Source organism: Salminus brasiliensis, chromosome 16 (genome assembly GCF_030463535.1).
Source record: "Salminus brasiliensis chromosome 16, fSalBra1.hap2, whole genome shotgun sequence".
Lineage (NCBI taxonomy): Eukaryota > Metazoa > Chordata > Actinopteri > Characiformes > Bryconidae > Salminus > Salminus brasiliensis.
The window spans coordinates 19,558,369-19,579,374 of record NC_132893.1 but is presented as its reverse complement, the minus strand read 5'-3'; the positions used below and the strand labels follow the sequence as shown (position 1 = coordinate 19,579,374).

Below are 21,006 nucleotides of genomic sequence, written 5' to 3'. Positions count from 1 at the left end.
ATCAATCCCAAATGACACACGACTTTCCAAGGGATTCAAATCTGCAGAAATCGCGGTGGCGCTAAAACACTAAGACTTACGGTAGGAAAAGGGCACCAGTGGAACTTGCCTGACCGTAAAATCACAGTCGCTGTGGGGATCAAACTTGTTTTGACTGTGTTCAAGCGTTTAAACTGGCAGTATGAAAGACACATGTGGACTAATTCACAGCGCGTATAAAATAATATGTGTGAGAAACGTAAAAGAAAAACTGACCAGTGGTCCAGTGTGTGTCCGTACCCTGAATGGATGACGTGTTCTAACGGGTCCTCGGCGCTTTTCCTGCTCGGTGTAAACAGTGTGCGGTTCACTCCCTCTACATTAACCATGTAACTGTGCTGATTTATCTGATTTAACGAACCGAATTGGCTTATTCTCTGCTTGACCAGGTCCGTTTCTTACTGAATATCTGTGTGTTTTTGTGTTTTAGGTCGAAAGTAACGTTTAAAATCACCCTCACGTCGGACCCCCGGTTACCCTACAAAGTGTAAGTAGCAGAGCTCACTGTCAGTCTCACACAGCAGCCTGCGCTGGGCTTTTCACAGGGGCTTGTCTGTTAATCCCTCTCTTATTTGCTTGATTTGTTGACAGGGTCGTTGTTTCTTTCTGTACAGTTCATCTCAAATGCGACAGCTGTCAGTCGGCCTCTAAGAAAGCCGGTGCGGCTTATATATATAGGCGTGTATTTTAGCCTACAGACGAGACGCCATTCATAGCGTGTCTAAATGGAGACTGCTGAGGTAGTGACACATAACAGGTAGCTAATCCATTACTAATTAAATTAAAATGACTGCTGCCCCAAAATAAGGCTACGTTCATGTAACCTGTTTTTATTTATTTATTTATTTATTTTTTATTTTTTTTGGGGGGGGGGGTTGGTCCTAATGTGACACCTATCCAAATTCTTTCAGGCCTGTGTGAACATGTAAAATTTTTTCCTTTACGAATCACTTTCTAGATCCGATACGTATCAGATTCGTGTGAACGGTGGGATCGGAACAGTAACAAGCCTCCTTTTACTTGTTTTTGCTTGTTTCTGCTTCTTTTGCGCCTTCCTTACTTGTACAAGCTGTGTACCTTTCCATGTCCTTTGAATGAACCCAGCTTTCTAATTAAGAGCGGTTTCTAGGGATGCATGGATCAGACTACTGTTCTGATACGAGGCGTAAATCTAGTGTATCGGCCGATACCCGATCCGATACGTTCTCTCCACTGGCTTCCTGTAGCTGCTGCCTGCATCAGATTCAAAACCCTGACGCTGGCCTACAAAGCCCAGAACGGACCAGCCCCTCTGTACTCGAGATGATCAAAAGCCGATCCGCACCAAGAGCCCTTCCAGCTTCAAGTACGGCTTGGCTCGACCCGCCATCCCTCAAAATCCACGGAAGACAAGAGTCCAGGCTTTTTTCTGTCCTGCACCAAAGTGGTGGAACGAGCTTCCCCTGGGTGTCCGAACAGCAGAGTCGCTCGCTGTCTTCAAACGCAGACTGAAGACCCACCTCTTCAGAGAGTACTTGGGCGAATAGCCGAGTGGTCACCTTATTGACTTGTGTTTAGTAGAGTCTAAACTTGCTGTAATGTAAGTGTAATGTAAATGATACTGCTGTCGAATTTATAAACAATATACCTCACCTTGTGGAAAGGACTTAAGCATCAGATTTGACTTAAATATGACTTTACTAACGTAAATCAACATGAACAGAAATTTGAAGTGAACAGCTCCTCATTCTCAGATCTCCTTATACGAAAGACCTGCTGTGGCAGTGACGTCATTACCCCTCTTCCCCTCACTCTCGCCTGTCCTCCACTACAGCCGCAGGTCTCCAACTGAGCAGTTCAGCTCTCATCTCTCTCCATCGCTGAAAAACGGCAGAAACAGCAAAGCCGTGATTTGTTCAAACGATGACAGGGGCTTTAAATCTGGAATTTACTGATATTTAGTGGAAAAACATGTGATCTGTTGATTTTGCCTACATGTGTGCCTGTGTGTGTAAGAGATCCCTTGCTTGCCCCTCCTCCCTTCGCTGCTCTTGAGTATGATCTGTGTATCATGTCTGTAGGTTACTCTGATCCTGTGGTATAAAACCTAGAATAGCGGTGGTACGGGAATCGGGTTCAGTGAATTGATTGCCCCCCATGGATCAGCCTAAATATCAGATATTCAAACCAGCTGTTTTGTTAGTATTGGGACCGATATCCGATCCTAGTATCGGATCGATGTAACCCTAGTGATTTTAGTACAAATACAACAGATGCAACCAGGTAGGGCTTATGGACATAACCGTAGTCAACAAGGGAGATGGGACTAACAGTAAAAGAACACCAGTTACACCAGTAGTCACATAAAATAGGTGTAATAGTTTCTGTACTCAGCTGGTTACAAGCTAAGGCAATAAATTTGGATTTGCTATGTTCAAAATGGGCCTGTCAGATCACAGTGGTATGGACTGAGTTTTGCTGCTGAGACCATTTAGTCAAATTATGACTCTGACTAGGGCTGGGCGATATGGTAAAAATACTATATCACGATATTTAAATATTAAATGTATATTTTTCATGATGCACGATACTTATCATGATACATGTAATCACAGACTAAATACATCGGTAGCAACAGATTCTTAAAAGCTTCTATTCACTCTATTCTCTATATTGAATACAGTGATTTCTATTTAACATCTGTTGCACTTTATTTAATTAAACCATCCTAATTACACTGTTGGTAATAACCTGCAGCTGATCAGTGTTTATTAAGCACTAACAATATCCTTGATATGCTTAGAAAAGCATATTGTGTATCACAATAGCACAATTCATCACAATACGATATAATATCGTCACATTGCTCAGCCCGAACTCTGACGAATCTACAGCATTAGGGATTTTTCAAGAGGAAAATGACGATAAAGGCAAGTTGACATGGTTAGACAGAGCAAATTTAGACAAAGCATTGAGATTACTGTCCAGTCCCCTTTCGTCTGCTTCACGAGCAGTGATTTTGATTTGAAAAATGAATAACTGAGGAAAAAAGGAAATGAATCCAGGCATAACCGTGAGTAAAAAGCCCAAAGAGTGGTTATGACCATAGTTTAGACCGTTGCTCCTGCATTAACATCTCACAGGGTCAAACACTAACTGTACAGTTTTTGTAAAAAGAGCTTATTAAGTAGATCCCGAGCTTTCCTACACATTCACTTTATCTTACTGAAGATTTCTCAAGAGACGTGTAATGCAAATCAGGAGCTTGTCTCAGGGAAGGACTAATCTGAACAAAAAAAGTTCATTGAATGGTCAGATCCTAGATTGAAATGCGTGGCAGGGGGCGATGGGGTAACGAGGTACAAAGCAATGTGTTAAAGTAGTGCAGTCCTTTTTCTCGTGACGGCGCTGTGTGACACATTAGTCTAAATTTTTTGTGATCTAGTGTTTCTCATACATAGGCAATACTTTGGCAGTGCACCCAGGCTTGGCTTGACTTGACTTGACTTGGCTTGGCTTGGCTGATAAACGCAGCTCAGGTCAGGGGTGCTGGAGTACGCTGAGTGGGTCTAAAAGGGCCAGCTTGAAACTTTCTGGAATACACTCACAAGAAATTAAGGACGTCCATCTCTGTAAATTCAGCATCTTTTAACGTCCTTATAAAGCAGGCAGACTAAGATTTTCCTGTTAGTCATAAACCACTTTGACTCAGTGTTTTCCTCCTGACATATTTTTTTTTTTACGCTGAAAAACGTCGTATTGCCCTGCCCAGCCCAGCTTGGAAAAAAAAGCTCTGATGGACCATAGTGTGAATTTCTGGAGCTAAGAAGGCTAAGAAATCTATAGAACTTGAGTTAACTATAAAACATAAGTTTACATGGCAGTTTATTGACTGATAAGAAATATAAGACTATAAGAAATCTTCTCTGGGAATCATCTGACAGTCGCTTCTCAACCCGTAATATTTCACGCAAATAAAATGGAAAAGTAAAAATAAATGTGGGAATAAAATGTAGTGGTGTTATTTATGTGCATTAATAACCGGCATGGCTGCGTTAACTGAGATTCCACTCAATGTTTTGCAAGTAAAGGAAAATGCAACTTTAAAGTCAGTTTCCAAATCCAGTTATGCAAAACATTTTGAAGGTGATGTGACACGTTGTGGACGGGTCCTGTGGGGCAGCATTCTCTCTTACCATGTGTGTAGTGCTTTAACAGTTTAAAGATATCAGAACAGCAGAATTGGTAAAAAAAAATAAATAAATAAATAAAAATCTTTTTCCAGCACCATTTTGTTGAATCGATTGTTTTCTGTTTGCTTGTATGTTTGTTTCTGGCATTTCCATTTAGGTGTTTATGCACAATTTCCAAGTTCAAAATTCTCATTAAGGTTAAAGTTAAAGTCTGAACATTTTTTTGTTTGTTTGTTTTTGTTTTTCTCTGCGTGGACAATTAATGGGATTTTCAGAAGCTGCTGTAATCGACTTCACTGTAAACTAAACTTTTCAGAATTTTCCAGAAAAATTTCTTTCTTTATTTTTATATATATATATATATATATATATATATATATATATATTTATTTATTTATTTATTTATTTATTTATTTATTTTTAACCCCTGGTGAAATTATTTATAATGGCTTTACTCTAAACTGGCAGAGAAAATTATGTTGGTCTTTTCTGTGGAGAGATTGTCAACCTGTTTTTCCCCTCTATTTTTTATTTTATTTTTTTCTGTTTGGTTTAAGTTGGGCGGGACTGCATTTAGGTCTTTGTGACGTCAGATCAGCCAAAGAATCAATCAGACACAGCAATATGTTTACTGTTTACCTCAGCCTTCCCATGCATTCAGTTCCTAGTACTACTCGCTGCAGAACCAGCAAACCGCAGTGTTTCTATTAGTCTGAAATCCGTTACTATTATCTGGGCATAATACTTCTCCATCAGCTCAAATAGAAAGTTTAGGAACACTTTACTTGGATGGTCTACTGTAGATGCCTTGTAGATGCTGACCTGACACCTCACGTTTAACTGAATACGTATTAAATGCAAAGTTTAGGAACACTTTACTTGGATGGTCTACTGTAAATGCCTTGTTGATTCTCACCTGACATTCAACTGAATACGTATTAAATATTGAATACATGATCAGCTTTAATTCTGCTAGTTTATCTAACCTGCTTCCTCCAGCACACAGCGTGAAATCAACGTAAGTTTGCAGGTCATACCGGCCGCACGCTTGCTCGTTTAAGCTCAGTGTGCTCGTTTAAGATCTGTGCTCATTAAAGCTTTGTGCTTCCTTTCTCCTCATTAGTCACTTAAACAACATGAATGTGTTCTGTTTTGTTGGCCATATTTCTAGAAATGTAACCAATCATCTTAATCGTCATAATCATAAACTCAGTAGAACATTTCTACCTTGAAATTTAGAGCGTAGTAGTTTCGGAGTTATTCTCCAGCTTCTTACTGAATTTTTGGGTGAAACCTTTCTTAAAGGAGGCAGAATGTGACTGGTGCTATTTTAAGGTGGAATCATAACTTCATGCTGCTCAAAGCAAACTTTTTAATTTTTAATCAGTCAGGTCCAAACTAAAAACTATTAAACCTATTTAAAAAAGGCTATAATATTAAAATATAGCACCAGCATCATGATCTGATCCTGTCTGCACAGTTGTTACCTGTTGATTCCACACACACGGCTCTTCCGCTACCAGCAAAGCTCCCACTACTCATACTGTTACAGGGAGCCAGAAGTCACTTGTGAAAGGGTTAATAACTAGCTAGCATTTAGGATTGGCTCATATTTTCACTAAATCTGTCATTTTAACAGGTGTGTCAGCGTTTACCTTTGACTGTAAAACCACTGCCTTTACTTAAGAACCCTTGAATAGTAAGAATGTGCTTTGGCCAGCAAGTTTAGGGCAGTGGTGACTCGGCGGTTAGAGCACCTGCCTGTTGATAACAGGGTTGTGGGTTCAACAAGCTGCCAGTGTTGGGGCGCTTGAGCAAGGCCTTTAACCCTCTCTGCTCCTTAGGTACCACAGCCATAGCTGCACACCGCTCTGGGCACATGTGCTCTTATTATCACTGTGTGTGTGTGTTTGCTTGCTCACTAGTGTGTATGTGATGTGTAGGGATGGGTTAAGGGCGGAGGCCAAATTTGTGTGTGTGTGTGTCTAAAACAAATGGTGAATATGGTTGACTTGTTGTAATTGTAATGTATTTTAATCATATGATGTAGATTTATTTTTTTATTAGACGTAGCATTGTATCTCTGTGCAGCCCTGATTAGACTATAAATCGCCATTAAATCGACATCGGACACATTTGGTAAATGAGCTGTTAGTCGCTAAAAAGCTTTTTAACAGTATGTCTACAGATTTAGCTCCGTTGAATATGGCAGTTGTTTTGTTTTCTGAGCTGCCTGCTGTGTGTCTGGCTTTGAGCTATTCCACTCTTTAAATGAGGCGTGTGTTGATCATTTTGATGATGCTTTAGGAGGAGAAGATCTGATCACTTCTCCTCGTCGTCTTTAGTGCTTCAGCTGATTTGCTTTCATCTTTTCTGGTTGCAGATTAAGTGTGCCCGAAAGCACGCCCTTCACAGCGGTACTGAAGTTCGCGGCGGAAGAGGTAACACCATTATTTTATTCTTTTATTTTCATGACAATTGCAAAGTAAAGGTTCTGCGTTTTTTTTATGGAACTGTTTAAAAAGAGATTTAGCTCGTTTTCGGTGGGCTTGCTTTGAGAGTTGATACATGTCCCTGTAGTGATCCGTTGCCTGGTTTTCACAGTAATCAGTCACGTTCAAGTGCGATAAATGATTCCACATGCAGGCAGCTTCAGCCTGATAACCTAATAGTCACTTGGTATATCTTTTTCCCTCCCTGAAATTGAGCTTATTTTAACATTTTAAGGTGTAAACAGTCATTCAGAGTGATTGGGTGTGAAATGCTCCATTCTAGAGAAACGGCAATGATTGGAACCATCATTTCACCATGCCCCCCCCTTCTAATAAATACATTCAGTTGCACTCATCACTGACACAGATGTGCAAATACACACACACACACACACACACACACACACACACACACACACACACACACACACACAGCTTTTTCTAGTGAAGCATTGCCAATAGAACATGACTCTCTGGAGCAGATAAACAAACATGAACCTATTGGCCTATCATGCCTAATGCCATGTGTGGGCTAGAGAGGTATAAAGCCCCCCAGCTTTGAGCTATGGAGCAGTGGAACTCCACTGCTTTCTGGAATGATGGTTGGTTCTCCATCCAATACTTTTAGGATGAGTTGAGGATGAGGTAGGTTGGTGCTCATCCAAATCCTGACCCCACTATTGCTCATTTGCTGGCTGCAGTCAAATCTTCACAGCAGTGCTTCTCCACAATCTAGAAGAGAGCTTTCCCTGGACAGTAGAGACAGTTACTCCAACAGAAGGAGGATAAACTCTTTCTTTATACTCTTGATTTCAGAAGAAACCAGGAATGAGCAGGTCCCAGTACTTTTGTCCACAGAAGGTTTTAGCCATACTATTATTTTTTTGTTTGTTTGTTGGGTATTTTGGTCGAACATTTGACCTGATCTGACTGTTTTGTATAGTAAATAAAATAACAGGATTTGCCTAGACACCGTAATCCCTACTTCTCATTACTGCCACTGAAGAGAAATCATAGACAGTACGTTTCTCTACAAATGATGTCACACCAAACCCCTCTGAATGACCTTTTTCAACCATTATGCAGATATTTTTAGAAATAGTCACAATTCCTATTTAAGTCTGAAACAGTAAACCCATCACATTTATATTTTTCCCTATTTATGTTTCCATATTCTGTCTTTTTTGGTTGGTTTTTATATCCTTTGTTGCTCCTTCTAAATTTCTTCCTGTCATTTTGGGAACAGGTGGTGTATTGCCGCTCTCAATAGCGTTCTCCTTCCTCCCTCACTCTCTCTGCTGAGAGTGTGAAAGGCCCATTATGGGCAGCCCGAGTGAAGGATCACACTCATTTTCTTACGTTCCGTAACGTTTAGAAATAGCGGAATACTGCATACTGTGATATGGCACAAAGCCCAGCGATTACGTCTTTTTGTTGTTGTTTGTTTTTGTTTTTCTGAGGTACCGAATGCACGCCTTGGCAAACTTGGAGTTAATTCTGCAGATTAATTCTCCTCAGCACTTCTTGCATAAAATGCCATGGTTGACAGGACCATAATAGGCTTCTGGGGTAAAGTGCGGAATGGAGAGCGGAATATGATGGAGTGTTTCTTTTAAAAAGAAGAAAAAAAAGGGAACAGAAAGAAAGAAAACTCTAAATTCCCGCCCTGTTTTATGCCCTCTAATATCCATTGTGAATCCAGTGAATGCTTCAACAGGGTTCTCACTCTCTAACTCGCTCTCTGCCTCTCCTTCTCATTCCTGTGGGATGTCGCACTGAGATCTGTGCTTCCTTTTCTTTATCTGCAAAAAGCAACACACAGAAAATTCCCCCACACTCAACCGAGACCCTCCACAGATGACTATGCATCAGTGCAGCCCAGTCCTGTGATTCTCATTCGTCCCCTCATTACACTGTTGCTTTCGCAGAGAAATGTCATTGTGACTTCTGGTTTATTTTTTTCCGAACCCCCGACTGAGTTCACTTTCTCCGGCACCCTCTGCTCACTCCTGTTCTCTCTCTCTCTCTCTCTCTCTCTCTCTCTCTCTCTCTCTCTCGCCCTCTAGAAACCCACTTCAACCTCTTTTGTCCTCACCCCCTCTTGCTTTCAGCCATCTAGCTCTGCCAGAGACCTTAAATTACCTGCAATAAACACAAACACTAGTTGAAAGCCATTGCTTTGTCTGTGAGAGGCCAGTGCATGGGGCTCAGTGGCGTTATTTATCCTGCGTGCCATGACGTAAATGTGTGTGTGTGTATGGGTTTGCAATGTATTGGTTGAGTGACAATTTTTTATACGTCTCTCTCTCTGTCTCTCTCTCTCAAAGTTTAAAGTGCCTGCCGCTACCAGCGCCATTATCACAAATGGTGAGTAGAGATGAATGCTGCAATTGTGTTTCAGCACAAACTCCCTCCAAACTTGGCCCTACACTCTTTAAACATAATAATAAATAAATAAATAAAAGAGAGAAAGGGGCTGCAACTGTTTCTTTGAGAGATGCCATAATGAACCACTGTGTTTGTAAAAGAGATATGTGAGCAGAGGTTCTTCACACTCGCACAGTCATTATCATTGGGAACTGCAGAGTAGGTGCACGCAATGGTGGTTGTGTTGGTTAAAGATGTTGATTCCCATTGAATAAGAAATCTCTCTAGATAATTAGATGACAGATGATGGTGGTTCTTCAATGTACACATCACCATCACCATGAGTTACATATTTACAAATTTACTTTATCTTTTTTCCCCCCCACATTTTTTCCCCAATTTGGTTCTTGCAATTAACCCACCCCTTCATAGCTCTCACTAGGTCTAGCAATGCTCCGGACACTAGGAGGGTAAGGACTTAACACGTGCCCTCCGATACATGCAATGCAACGTTGCTGGGCAGCCGACACATCGCTTAAGAGTGATGATTGAAAAGCGGCATGGCTCGGGATTCGAACTCGCTACCCCTGGACCAAAATGGAGTGCATTAGACCCCTCAGCCACTCAGGGCCCCTATAATTATAAAACCCAGACAAAAATGGCAAAGCCGGGGGGGAAATAAATAAATAAATAAATAAATAAAGCAAACTATAGGAAAAAAACAGCTCCTCTGCTCCCCCTGCAGGTGGGGAGTGTCATTCACTTTTACTCCACACCAGTAAATACAAATTACGCTTTGAGCCCCCACCCCCACCATGGTACACATGCATTTCTGGACAAACTGAGAGATACAGAACAATCGCTGAGAATGAAAGAATTACAGTAGAGTAATGTCAAAGGATTTGTTACCAATAAAATAATTAAACAGTAACATGCCACATAGTTTGAATATCATCAGCACTTTTATTTGAAATCTCGCAATATTCAATTACATTGGTTATTGTCCCAAGGCCAGTACATGACTCCTTTATGAGCTTCACAGCACCGCAGACTGGATATTGCAGACATGCTGCGCTGTGATTACTCAGCGTTTTGTGTGTGAGATGTTCATCAGTTTGTGTGTTTTCTCGCTCATCTGCCCGACCTATTGCTTACTTTCCACTTTGACTGTTTTGTGCACATGACTGCTGTCATCATATTTCAAATTATCTTTTTTTTTCTCTCCTTTGTGCAGATGGCATCGGAATCAATCCAGCACAAACAGCAGGTTCGTCGCCTCTCCAGCCGACTGAGTCTGAAGCCTTTCATGTTTTGTTATGGCGGACCACGCTCTTTCACCATGTTGTATTGAAAAGGCCTTCCTTCTAAACCTCATATGTTTGGTTTGGAATTGGCAGAGGAAAATGGTTTCCCCACTGTTCTTAAAAATGGAAAAAAAAAACACCAAAAAAGCACAACTAGTTCATACAAACAAATGGGATTGTCTGTTTCGCGGTTTCGGCCTCTGGGTACGAGTCGCTGCGTTTGTTGTCTCGTGTCATTTAGGCAGATAAGATGCTATTTTGAAAGAACTGCGCTCTTTGAGGATCCCTATGTAAATTTCACATATTAGATAATGAATATTGATGATGCACTCATAGCAGACGTAGCGCAATATGTCCTTTCCTCTTGTTATGAGATCACGGTCCTCTCTCGGAGGATTGCGTTTCAGATGTTTTCAATTCAAATTTATTCTTTTCTACATATTTTATACCGCAGCCTGGCTTAGAGTCGTGAAGTGATGTAACTGTTGGGATCTCCATAGCGTTACAGTCTCTGATGTATTGACCTGTGAGCTCAGTGTAATTATGTAATAACAGCTGTCATAAAGTGATGTTCGAAACGGCGCCGTTGGAACTTTAACTCTATGGTTTTTCCCTGTTTTCTTCAGGCTATTTTGGAGTGAGATGCATTAATGTACATCTTTGTTCAAAGTCATTGAACATGCAGTAGCTCTTCTTCACAGCAGGAGACTGCAGGATGTACTAGGGCTGCTCAATACCGTGTGTATATATATTGCGATCTTAATATCAAATACAAGAATTTTCCCCAGAAGCTACCAGAAGTCAACAAATAATGTGCCCTGTGTGCACAAGATTGAGTAAAATAAATAAATAAAATCAAATTAATATGATTACTTTTAAGTTGGCTGTTGCTAATTGGTTGCTGTGGTATTCCAGGAGGTCTCAATTATGTTGCTAAGTGATTTCTAGGTTGTTGCCAAGTGGTTGCCATGATATCCCAGGGGGATGCTATGGTGTTGCTAAGGGGTTGCTGTAGTGTTGCCAGATGGTCATAGATAGTTTTCTATGTTCTGTGTTTTGTTTTGTTTTTTGCCCCAAAGTATGTGCGATGGTATCCCAGGTGGCTGCAATGGTTTTTCTAGGTGCTTGCTGTGCTCTAGTGTGTTAAGACTAAGATGTTGCTTAGTAGTTGCTAAGGAGTTGGTATGGTATCCTAGGTGGTTGCTCAGATATTGTCGAGCGGTTGCTGTGGTATGCCATGTTAGTAGTTTGGTGTATTTGTATGTAATATTGTTACATTTGAAGGGTGCCAATACTTGAACCCCATTCATTGTTATGGGTAAATAAGTCCTACAAAGTCTGTTGCTATATGGAAACAGTGTGTCTGATCACAAAGCTGTATAGAAGCCCACATAACACTATCAGACCGAACAATCTGGAATTGGAACGGTGGTAATAACCGGAAAACTGCGGGACGAGATGCGTAGCAAAAACGTGCCGAAAAAGAATCAGAATAAAATGATGATCAACCATAAGTAGTAATTTCACTGGGTTTCCTCACCTCCAGTAAATACTCTGAATTGACCATTATTTGATTCAAAGTATTTACGATAAATAAACCCAGTCAAATTGCTCGTTACCACCAGACGAAGCACTTTTTAAATCAGCTTCAGTTCAGGAGCGACTGTATTAAGTTCTAGGCGGCTTTCACGGCAGCTTAAATCCCTCCTTTAATGGACTCTACGATTGTCTGATTAGTTTGTGAATATTAAAACTCTTGCTTTTCTTCTTCAGGAAATGTGTTTCTAAAACATGGGTCAGAGCTTCGCATCATTCCACGAGACAGAGTTGGAGCCGGCTGCTGTCCGACAACTATCTGACTGTTCTGGGATCATTCTTCACCTCAGATGACTGACCTGCTTGTGTATTTATTGTCCGGCCCTGAGCTGTCAAAACTTGCGCCTTATAACAGCCACAGCAGCAGCAGGTACAAATCTCAGGCTCCCTGCCTGGACCTCTCCGCCCAAGCCCCCCCCAATCTCCTGTGATTCATGCTTTCTGGACACTTCGCCTCCAGTAAATTTCATTTTGCCCACCTCTTTAAACAACCACAGGCCACCATCTTCAAGCCATCAAGCTATTTTAGCAGCATTTGCCCAGTTTTGTTATGTTGTATATTTTTTATACTATTACATTCTTGTCCTTTTTCGCATCATTTCTGTCCTGGTCAGTACCTGGTCATTCATTTTTTGCAGCATCGGAAATTGATTGACAGTGTTGCTGTATGGGTGTATGTCTTCAAAACCGCCGTTTCAGGCAATGAGAGAACCTTCACTGGTTTAGCTCCATCAAGTAATCACAAGGTGTTTCCAGGAGGGGGGTTTGTTTAAGCTCCACAGCTTAATGCCTTGAAGGTATTAATAGGATTGTCAGCTTTCCACTGGTTTTAACCAACAAAAAAGGCAACATCTGTCAAAAAAAAAAAAAAAAGAAGTGACAATTTATGAGCTGCATGGCTTGTGTTTTTTGCCTACAGCTGTTTTCAGGATGGCGCCTTCACTGTGGTTGTTGATTATGCGGTAAATAATGCAATGTGACAAAGAAAGAAAAGAAACCTCATACTGTAACAGCGTTTCCCCATGAGATCACCGATGCCTGTTTCTGTATGACACATATAGCAGGAAAATAAACTTTACTTGTTCACCATGTGAAAAAACGTTGTTTGCTTATACACATCACATATACACAGCCGTTCACAGCTAACAGTCTCCGTCTCTCATTCGTAATGTGGTGTTCATGTGAAGGCCGGCATCTAATTAGCTCGTGCACATATTCATTTACCTTTGTATTAACGGATCCATATAAGGGAAACCCCCATTTTCTGTGCTTTTTGGAATACGAGGTTGATGTGCGGATGACTTGGTAGTGTGAGAACAGCAATGAGTCAGTCCTAAAGCCTCTGGCCTGTATGCAGCTTTACGCCGTGCAGAACAGGTGCACGCTGGCCATGCTGAGGAGAGGTCATCCCATAGTTCGCACTCTTGTGGCTTGAGCCACTTCTTGAGTTTCAGCACAGCAATGGCATCTTGATAATAGCCTCAGCAGAACTTCACAAAGTCTCCTGAACCCTTTGCAATGATTGTATTGATTTCTAAAGTTGCAAATTCTAGACAAGCACAATCTAACTGAACTAACGGCCTTCAGCAGAACATCATAAACACCATCCTCCAAACAACCTCCAAGACCTTGTGACTTTGTTATTGTAACAGAGCTAGACAGAGCTAAGGAGTGAAAGTGCGTATTAAAGCTCATATGTCGAGGCTTCAAGTGGCTCAGGGGTTTCGCTTTGATTTCCTACTCTTTTGGTGCTTCCCTGAACATAAAAAAGCACCGACGACAAGGGCTGCAAGGTGTGCGAGTTCCACAGCCATCTTTGCATTCACATGCAAGATCACAGTATTTCAGAGGGCTCAAATTATGTATTTAATTCGAATATTGGAGACCCAAAGGTCCTGATTTTTTATGTTGATTATAATTTTCAAAACCCTGCAGTGTGTACCAAGCCTTACATTTACTTACAAATACAAGTAGGCAAATGTTGCCTTCGGGGTTTTGCCCAGGGACTCTTCTTGCTGTAGCAAGGTGGGCTTGCCCAGGCCAGAGAATTGAACTTCTACAGGAAGGGCAGTGTAGGTACCAACTACACTATACTAATAGAATGGGCTAGACCATGTTCATTATGTCATCAAAGCCTAAAATTCATAGATAATCGCTTTGTTAATTTCGGAAACTCGAATCATTATAAACAAGAAAACACATGAATAGGACTCTAGGACTACTCTTCATTTGCTCAACATGTTTTTTGTAATATTACTCAGATTAAAAAAAACAAGAAGAAGCTCTTATCAATCTAAACTGCGCTATGAAGGAGCTTGCATGCTCACTTAGGGGGAAAAAACACAGCGCATCCAACAAGAATGGAAGCTTTGTATATCTTCATAACGGCCAATAGGAGGCCTGTGGTAGGAGGTGAATGTAATAAGATTTTATATTCCGCGGAATTCGTGAGGAAATGTTCCCAACAACAGAAGTAAAGTTACGAGGATTTGATCTGACAGCAAGGACATGTACTCTTTGTACTATTTTGCTTAGACCGGTTAAGCCCATCTGTTCACGTAGATGTTCGTTATCAGGACTGTTTCAGCTCAGACTGCTAATGAACGAGACTTCTCCGTCTCCGTCTGTCATTTGTAAATGTGCCGTTTATCTGCAGGCCACCAGCGTTCCTCCCATCTCGGCTCGCCTTTGCTCTGCTGTTTCCCCCACATCGTGGCTCAAAGTGAGTGTGGCTGGTGAAAGCAGAGAGCAGCGCGGAGGGCTGGTAACTGACAACCTCTCAGCGTTTCTTTCTCCTTTTTATTATTATTTTTTTTTCACCCTCCATTAGCGCTGGGCACAGTAGGAGGGTCGGGGTATTCAATCGTCTGTCATAATGGATCTTTCATTTGTTTTAATCAGACAGCAAGCGGTGCCCATTGCCTGCCACTCATTACTGAGAAAGGAGGGGAAAAAAGGCCATTATGGATTCAGCAGGGCTGTTATTATGCCAGTGTAGAGGGGCCTACTTTCCTATGCATTTAAGAAGCCATCACTTCATTCTGTCCTCGTTTTCTTCGGCTGCGGCTCGTTTATTAGCCCTGCATTTGCAGATGCGCGAATGTCGCACTCACTTCTACAAATTTGAGGCTCTTTCTTTCCCCCTCACCCCCTCATCCCCCCCTCTCCATCCACCATCCTGTGGGCGTATTCGGGTGCACTGATGTGCACAAAACACATGTTGGAAACAGCTTGCCACACAATGCCGTTCAGTTCTTTGTAGTTTGGCACTTCGCTCCTTTTTCCTGCGCTGGCCTGGCTGTCTCGCGCCCCTATCTCTAAAAAAAAAAAGAGACGGCTGCCAAGCGGCCAGACATGTTCCTGGGCTTCAGATGTCTAAAGGAACACGGTTTCCAACGCACACAACGTCCTGTATGTTCAAAAGGAACACAGGAGCGTGTGATCATTTACATAAATTCAGGTCCTCAGTGGGAGCCTAATCATGCAAATGAATGGCAATGAAACTCTTGAATATGTATGAAGGACAATACATTGATTTAGAAGCAAGCAGTGTGGCACTGGTGTGAAGATGACGATCGCATGTGTGTGTGTGTGTGTGTGTGTGTGTGTGTGTGTGTTTGCGCAGTCGCACGTGCGCTCGCATGTGTGAGATCGTGTTTTGTTCTTTGAGGGTTGTACTGTTCATTGTCTGCAAACCTGTAAGTGTGACAAGGGATGCGAGCATTCTGTCTAAACCACACAATGGAAGCTGTTACCCAAACAAGCGCTGGTTCTGGAAACACAGAGACATAAAGGGGGTCTTTGTAATCTATCCAATCTATTTTAATTACATTGATCGTTACAGTGTACAACATTGCAAATAAAAACATTGTACTAAATAATATGCAAATAAACAGCATCTTTGATCACCAGAACTCTACCTAGTTGCCAGGGTTTGAAAAGGGTTGGGGGTGTGAGGGGACAGCAGCCCCAAAGTCAAAAACTGACTGAAACAGTGCTTCCTTTAAAGCATCACTATGCAAGAATTGGCATTTCTTGCTCCTGGGCTCCCTCTACAGTTGGCGGAATGTAATTTGCGCTGTGAACCACACCTAAAGGACAGGCATTACACGTGCATTTCTGGACAAGCTGAGGCGGTAGACTGGTTTTTACACCAATACGTCTTGGGTCACACAGCGTTATGTAGTGCAGTGAGCAGTGTGCTGAGCCACTAGTGCGAGAGACACTATTCTACATTTACATTTACGGCATTTAGCAGACACTCTTATCCAGAGCGACTTACAAGGTTCCTTGTATTACAGAGGGCCAGTGTACTGTTAGGAGTATTGCCCAAGGACTCTTATTGGTGTAGCGCAGCATAGTCACCCAGACCGGGAATCAAATCCCAGTATTCCACGTGGTGTGATAGCTCGCTGGCAGGTAGTGGTGTTATCTGTTGTGCCACACCAACCAGATTTCTCCAGTTTTCTGACCAATAGTCAGTGAAGCATTCAAAATCATCATTTAATCATTATGCAATCATCGTGAGCATAGCTTCACAATATGGACAAAAGTATTGGGACAAAGCTCACTCAATTCAAGTGTGCTACTGGAATAGGGTGCCACTATTGCAACAAGTTTGTGAAATTTCCTCCTTTTCTTCTAGATATTCCACCATCAGCTGTGAGTGGTATTATTGAAAAGTGGAAGCGGTTAGGGACCACAGCAACTCGGCTACGAGGGGGCAGGCTATGTAAAGGTAAAGAGCTGGGTTGTGAATAGTGCATAGTGCAGTTCCAAACCTCCTAATAAATATAATTTTATGACAGTCTTCTGCTATTAGCTTTTATTTTCCAGTGTACTGAGAATAAATAAAACCTTGTTTTGTCCACTACCATCTTACCAAGTTTGGACCCCAACTTGGGTCACTCTCCCTACAGAGCCTAGTGAGTATTACCAGTTTTATTTAGCAATGTAAACACGGCATCGCTACTGTTGAGCTCAGTGGGTAGATTACACTTTATTTTTGCCGAAATTTATAAATCTCATAACCAATTCTCATTCTCTGACCCTTCCCTCATTTTGTTCTGTGTCTGAGCCTTGTCGTGTTTGGGCTAAAGTTCTCAAAACCACACTGCAGCTTTATATATATATATATATATATATATATATATATATATATATACAGTGGGGAAAAAAGTATTTAATTGTGCAAGTTCTCCCACTTAAAAAGATGAGAGAGGCCTGTAATTGACATCATAGGTAGACCTCAACTATGAGAGACAAAATGAGAAAAATAAAATCTGAAAATCACATTGTCTGATTTTTAAAGAATTTATTTGCAAATAATGGTGGAAAATAAGTATTTGGTCAATAACAAAAGTTAATCTCAATACTTTGTTATATATCCTTTGTTGGCAATGACAGAGGTCAAACATTTTCTGTAAGTCTTCACAAGGTTGGCACACACCGTTGCTGGTATGTTGGCCCATTCCTCCATGCAGATCTCCTCTAGAGCAGTGATGTTTTGGGGCTGTCGGCGGGCAACACAGACTTTCAACTCCCTTCAAAGGTTTTTTATGGGGTTGAGATCTGGAGACTGGCTAGGCCACTCCAGGACCTTGAAATGCTTCTTACGAAGCCACTCCTTTGTTGCCCTGGCAGTGTGCTTGGGATCATTGTCATGCTGAAAGACCCAGCCACATTTCATCTTCAATGCCCTTGCTGATGGAAGGAGGTTTGCACTCAAAATCTCACAATACATGGCCCCATTCATTCTTTCAGTCGTCCTAGTCCCTTTGCAAAGAAACAGCCCCAAAGCATGATGTTGCCACCCCCATGCTTCACAGTTGGTATGGTGTTCTTTGGATGCAACTCAGCATTCACTCTCCTCCAAACACAACGAGTTGTGTCTGTACCAAACAGTTCTACTTTGGTTTCATCTGACCATAAGACATTCTCCCAATACTCTTGTGGAACATCCAAATGCTCTCTAGCAAACTTCAGACGCACCCGGATATGTACTGGCTTAAGCAGGGGAACACGTCTGGCACTGCAAGATCTGAGTCCCTGGTGGCGTAGTGTGTTACTGACGGTAGCCTTTGTAACGAAGTTACAGGTCTGTGACAGCCAGAAATCTTGCTTGTTTGTAGGTGACCAAATACTTATTTTCCTCCATTATTTGCAAATAAATTCTTTAAAAATCAGACTATGTGATTTTCAGAATTGTTTTTCTCATTTTGTCTCTCATAGTTGAGGTCTACCTATGATGTCAATTACAGGCCTCTCTCATCTTTTTAAGTGGGAGAACTTGCACAATTGGTGACTGACTAAATACTTTTTTTCCGCCACTGTATATATATATACATATATATATATATATATATATATATATATATATATATATATATACTAGACTCCACTAGTTTATTAGGCATACCATAAATTTATTTGTTCTCCCACCCAAAAATTCAAGAAGTGCTAGGTAGCATTTTAACTAGTGACTAATCGTAATTTATCATAAAATATTGTTGTGATTAAACTTTTTTAATATATTGACACCACTACTTTCCACCTGTGCTGTCAAATATATCTGAATCTGTTCTTTTCACACACACAAAAACTGAGAGACGAGTCACACTGACAAAAGAGATACAATATCTCTGCATATTTTGAGGACAGCACACGCTGCACACTTATCATGAGCTGGTTTTTCAAATGTTGTTTCCTGTAAATCTGAGAATACAAACATATTAAGGAAAAGCAATGGGAATTTGTTGACCAATAATAAAAGAAATGAGAAAGTAGTGCTGTGGTTTTTCCCCTCTGCGGGGGCTGCGTATAGTCTGCGTGCATTAAAGATAAGCTATCACACTCTGCCAATTCTCACAGTGCAGCTGAGAGGAGAAAAACACACACCACATGATTATGACTCGTCTCTGCTTTGCGCTCTGCCGGCGGAATTGTTTCCCTCGGCTCAAACTGGTAATTAATTTGGCCATTTTGGAAGAGGACCAAAACAAGAAGAGACGTGGCCCGAACACATTTTCAGGAACAAACAGGTCTAGCTGTAAAGGGGGTTGCTTTTGAGCTGGCGTGTACTGTTATCTGCACGGCTGTACGTTTCGAAATCACTACTTTTAGATATTTAAGTAAAATCACATAAACTGACGTGACGAGGAGTCAGTAATAATTTGGTTGGATACACTTGCAAGCCATTTTCAAATCTATTTGTCAGTCTGAATATCTATTTGACGCAAATCTATATTTTATTCATTTTTTTTCTTCCCTCCCCCTTTCCCACATGTCCATTTTGTTTGATTGCATGCCAGTGTTGGGTAATTTATCAGCGGGAATCCCATTAAAAATATAACCCCTTCATCATTTCTGTGCTCTGGCAGCTGAAAAGACTAATTTACATGCATGTACTTCTTCCATGTCTTTGGTGTACAAGGTATCAGTTCTGCAGTCTGCGGGAGTGTAAAGGTGTTTGCCCCCCGATTATGCAACCGAACTGAAGTTCAGTAGGATCAGTGGTCAGCAATCAGCGTGACTGCTTCAGTTAACTACCGGCCTTGAGTCAAGCCAGCCCTGTCTAATCTAAATCTACATTTGGGCCCTTAATCAGTCCAGCCAGGCACATCATGCTATGGAAAGGAAAGATTCCTAAAGTCTTTAGAAAAGTGCAGAAAAGGTTACTAAGTCATTTCCAGGTCAGGTCCAGCAGATTGCAATCAGAGCCATACTCTCTAAATACTGTGCAAAATGTGTGTCAGTGTGCCAGGCAAGGTCAGTTTTCATGGCATGGTCAAAAGAATAGGGACAAATAGAGAAAAAAATGATCAAGTCATCATGTCAGCATGTTCACTTAAACACACATAACCTCACACATGAGCACTTAAATATTCAGTATTCAGTGTTCATGACTCAACAATCAGAATAACACTGGGGAAGTATGGGATCCATGAAAGAATAGCACAATGGAAGCCTTTGCTAAATAAGAAGAATACAAATGCTCATTAGAATTTTGCCAAGAAACGCTTGGATAATCCTCCTGGGTTGTGGAAGAACGTGTCCTGGACAGATGAATCTAAAGCAGAGTGTTTGGTCCAACATAGGCCTGGTTTTGTCTAGGGAAAACCCAGCACTCAAACTCGCAGTAGTGTAATGGTTTAAGAACGCCTTGCTACTATCCCTGTAGGCAACTGTGAATTCAGCTAAAGCTGAAGCGCAGTTGGGTCATGCAACAAGACAATGATCCAATAGTACAGAAACAAGTCGACCTCACCACAATTCAAAGACAATAAATGTGAACTTTCGGAATGGCCTTGTCAAAGTCCCGACCTAAACCTAGACCTGAAATGGCCTACAAATGTCACTAAGCTAAAGCAGTTCTGCAAAGAAAGAGTAGCCCAATATTTGTGACACTAACTAACGACTGCATGAATTGTTTGGTTGCAGGTTTTCCTGCTAGTGTAATCAGAATGTGAAATACTCACTTTTTCACACAAGGGGACTGGGTGTTAGTAAATATCTAAAATATCACATTTGTATATATTGTTAGGTTTAAGATAATGTCAGTCAGTCCAATTCCTACAACTTAGGCCTACTTGAAGTCTGCCAGCCACAACATCCTAACCACAACAGATGCTCGTGTGTCCAGAGTGTCCTCTTTTTTGAAAAGTAAAACATGGTCACCCTACATAAGACCAACCGCCACACCCTAAAAAAAACAGCAAGCTGTGTCAAATGTGGTAGTAGATGGTAAAATGCTTGGGCGGTAGTGTACTTTAAGTAGATGGTGGTGATTAAATATGGTGGGGACTTATTTTTGCGTGCATTATTTTAGTGTACAGGTGTTCTTATTTCAACTCATTAACAGCCTTATTCATCAGAGAATCCAGGGGCATTTTTGGGGGGAAAACGTCCTCTGGGTTTGGAACACTTTTGTTTCACAGATTTTTGTTTATCACGCATTATCACAAAAAATCCCATTCATTTCTTTATACAGAGATTGATCTTAGACCCAGAGCTCCTAATATGGGAACAACTCTGGCT

The 21,006-nt window shown here is 41.3% G+C and overlaps 1 protein-coding gene across 1 annotated transcript; it reads left to right on the top strand.

Moving 5' to 3' along the window:
* The first annotated feature begins 261 nt into the window (after nucleotides 1–261).
* ufm1 (ubiquitin-fold modifier 1) lies at nucleotides 262–13,069 on the top strand. Its single transcript, XM_072658496.1, has 6 exons — nucleotides 262–368; nucleotides 470–526; nucleotides 6,595–6,652; nucleotides 9,031–9,070; nucleotides 10,305–10,337; nucleotides 12,148–13,069. The coding sequence occupies exons 1-6, from the start codon at nucleotides 289–291 to the stop codon at nucleotides 12,231–12,233; spliced, it is 354 nt and encodes a 117-aa protein (XP_072514597.1). The 5' UTR covers nucleotides 262–288; the 3' UTR covers nucleotides 12,234–13,069.
* The last annotated feature ends 7,937 nt before the right edge of the window (nucleotides 13,070–21,006 follow it).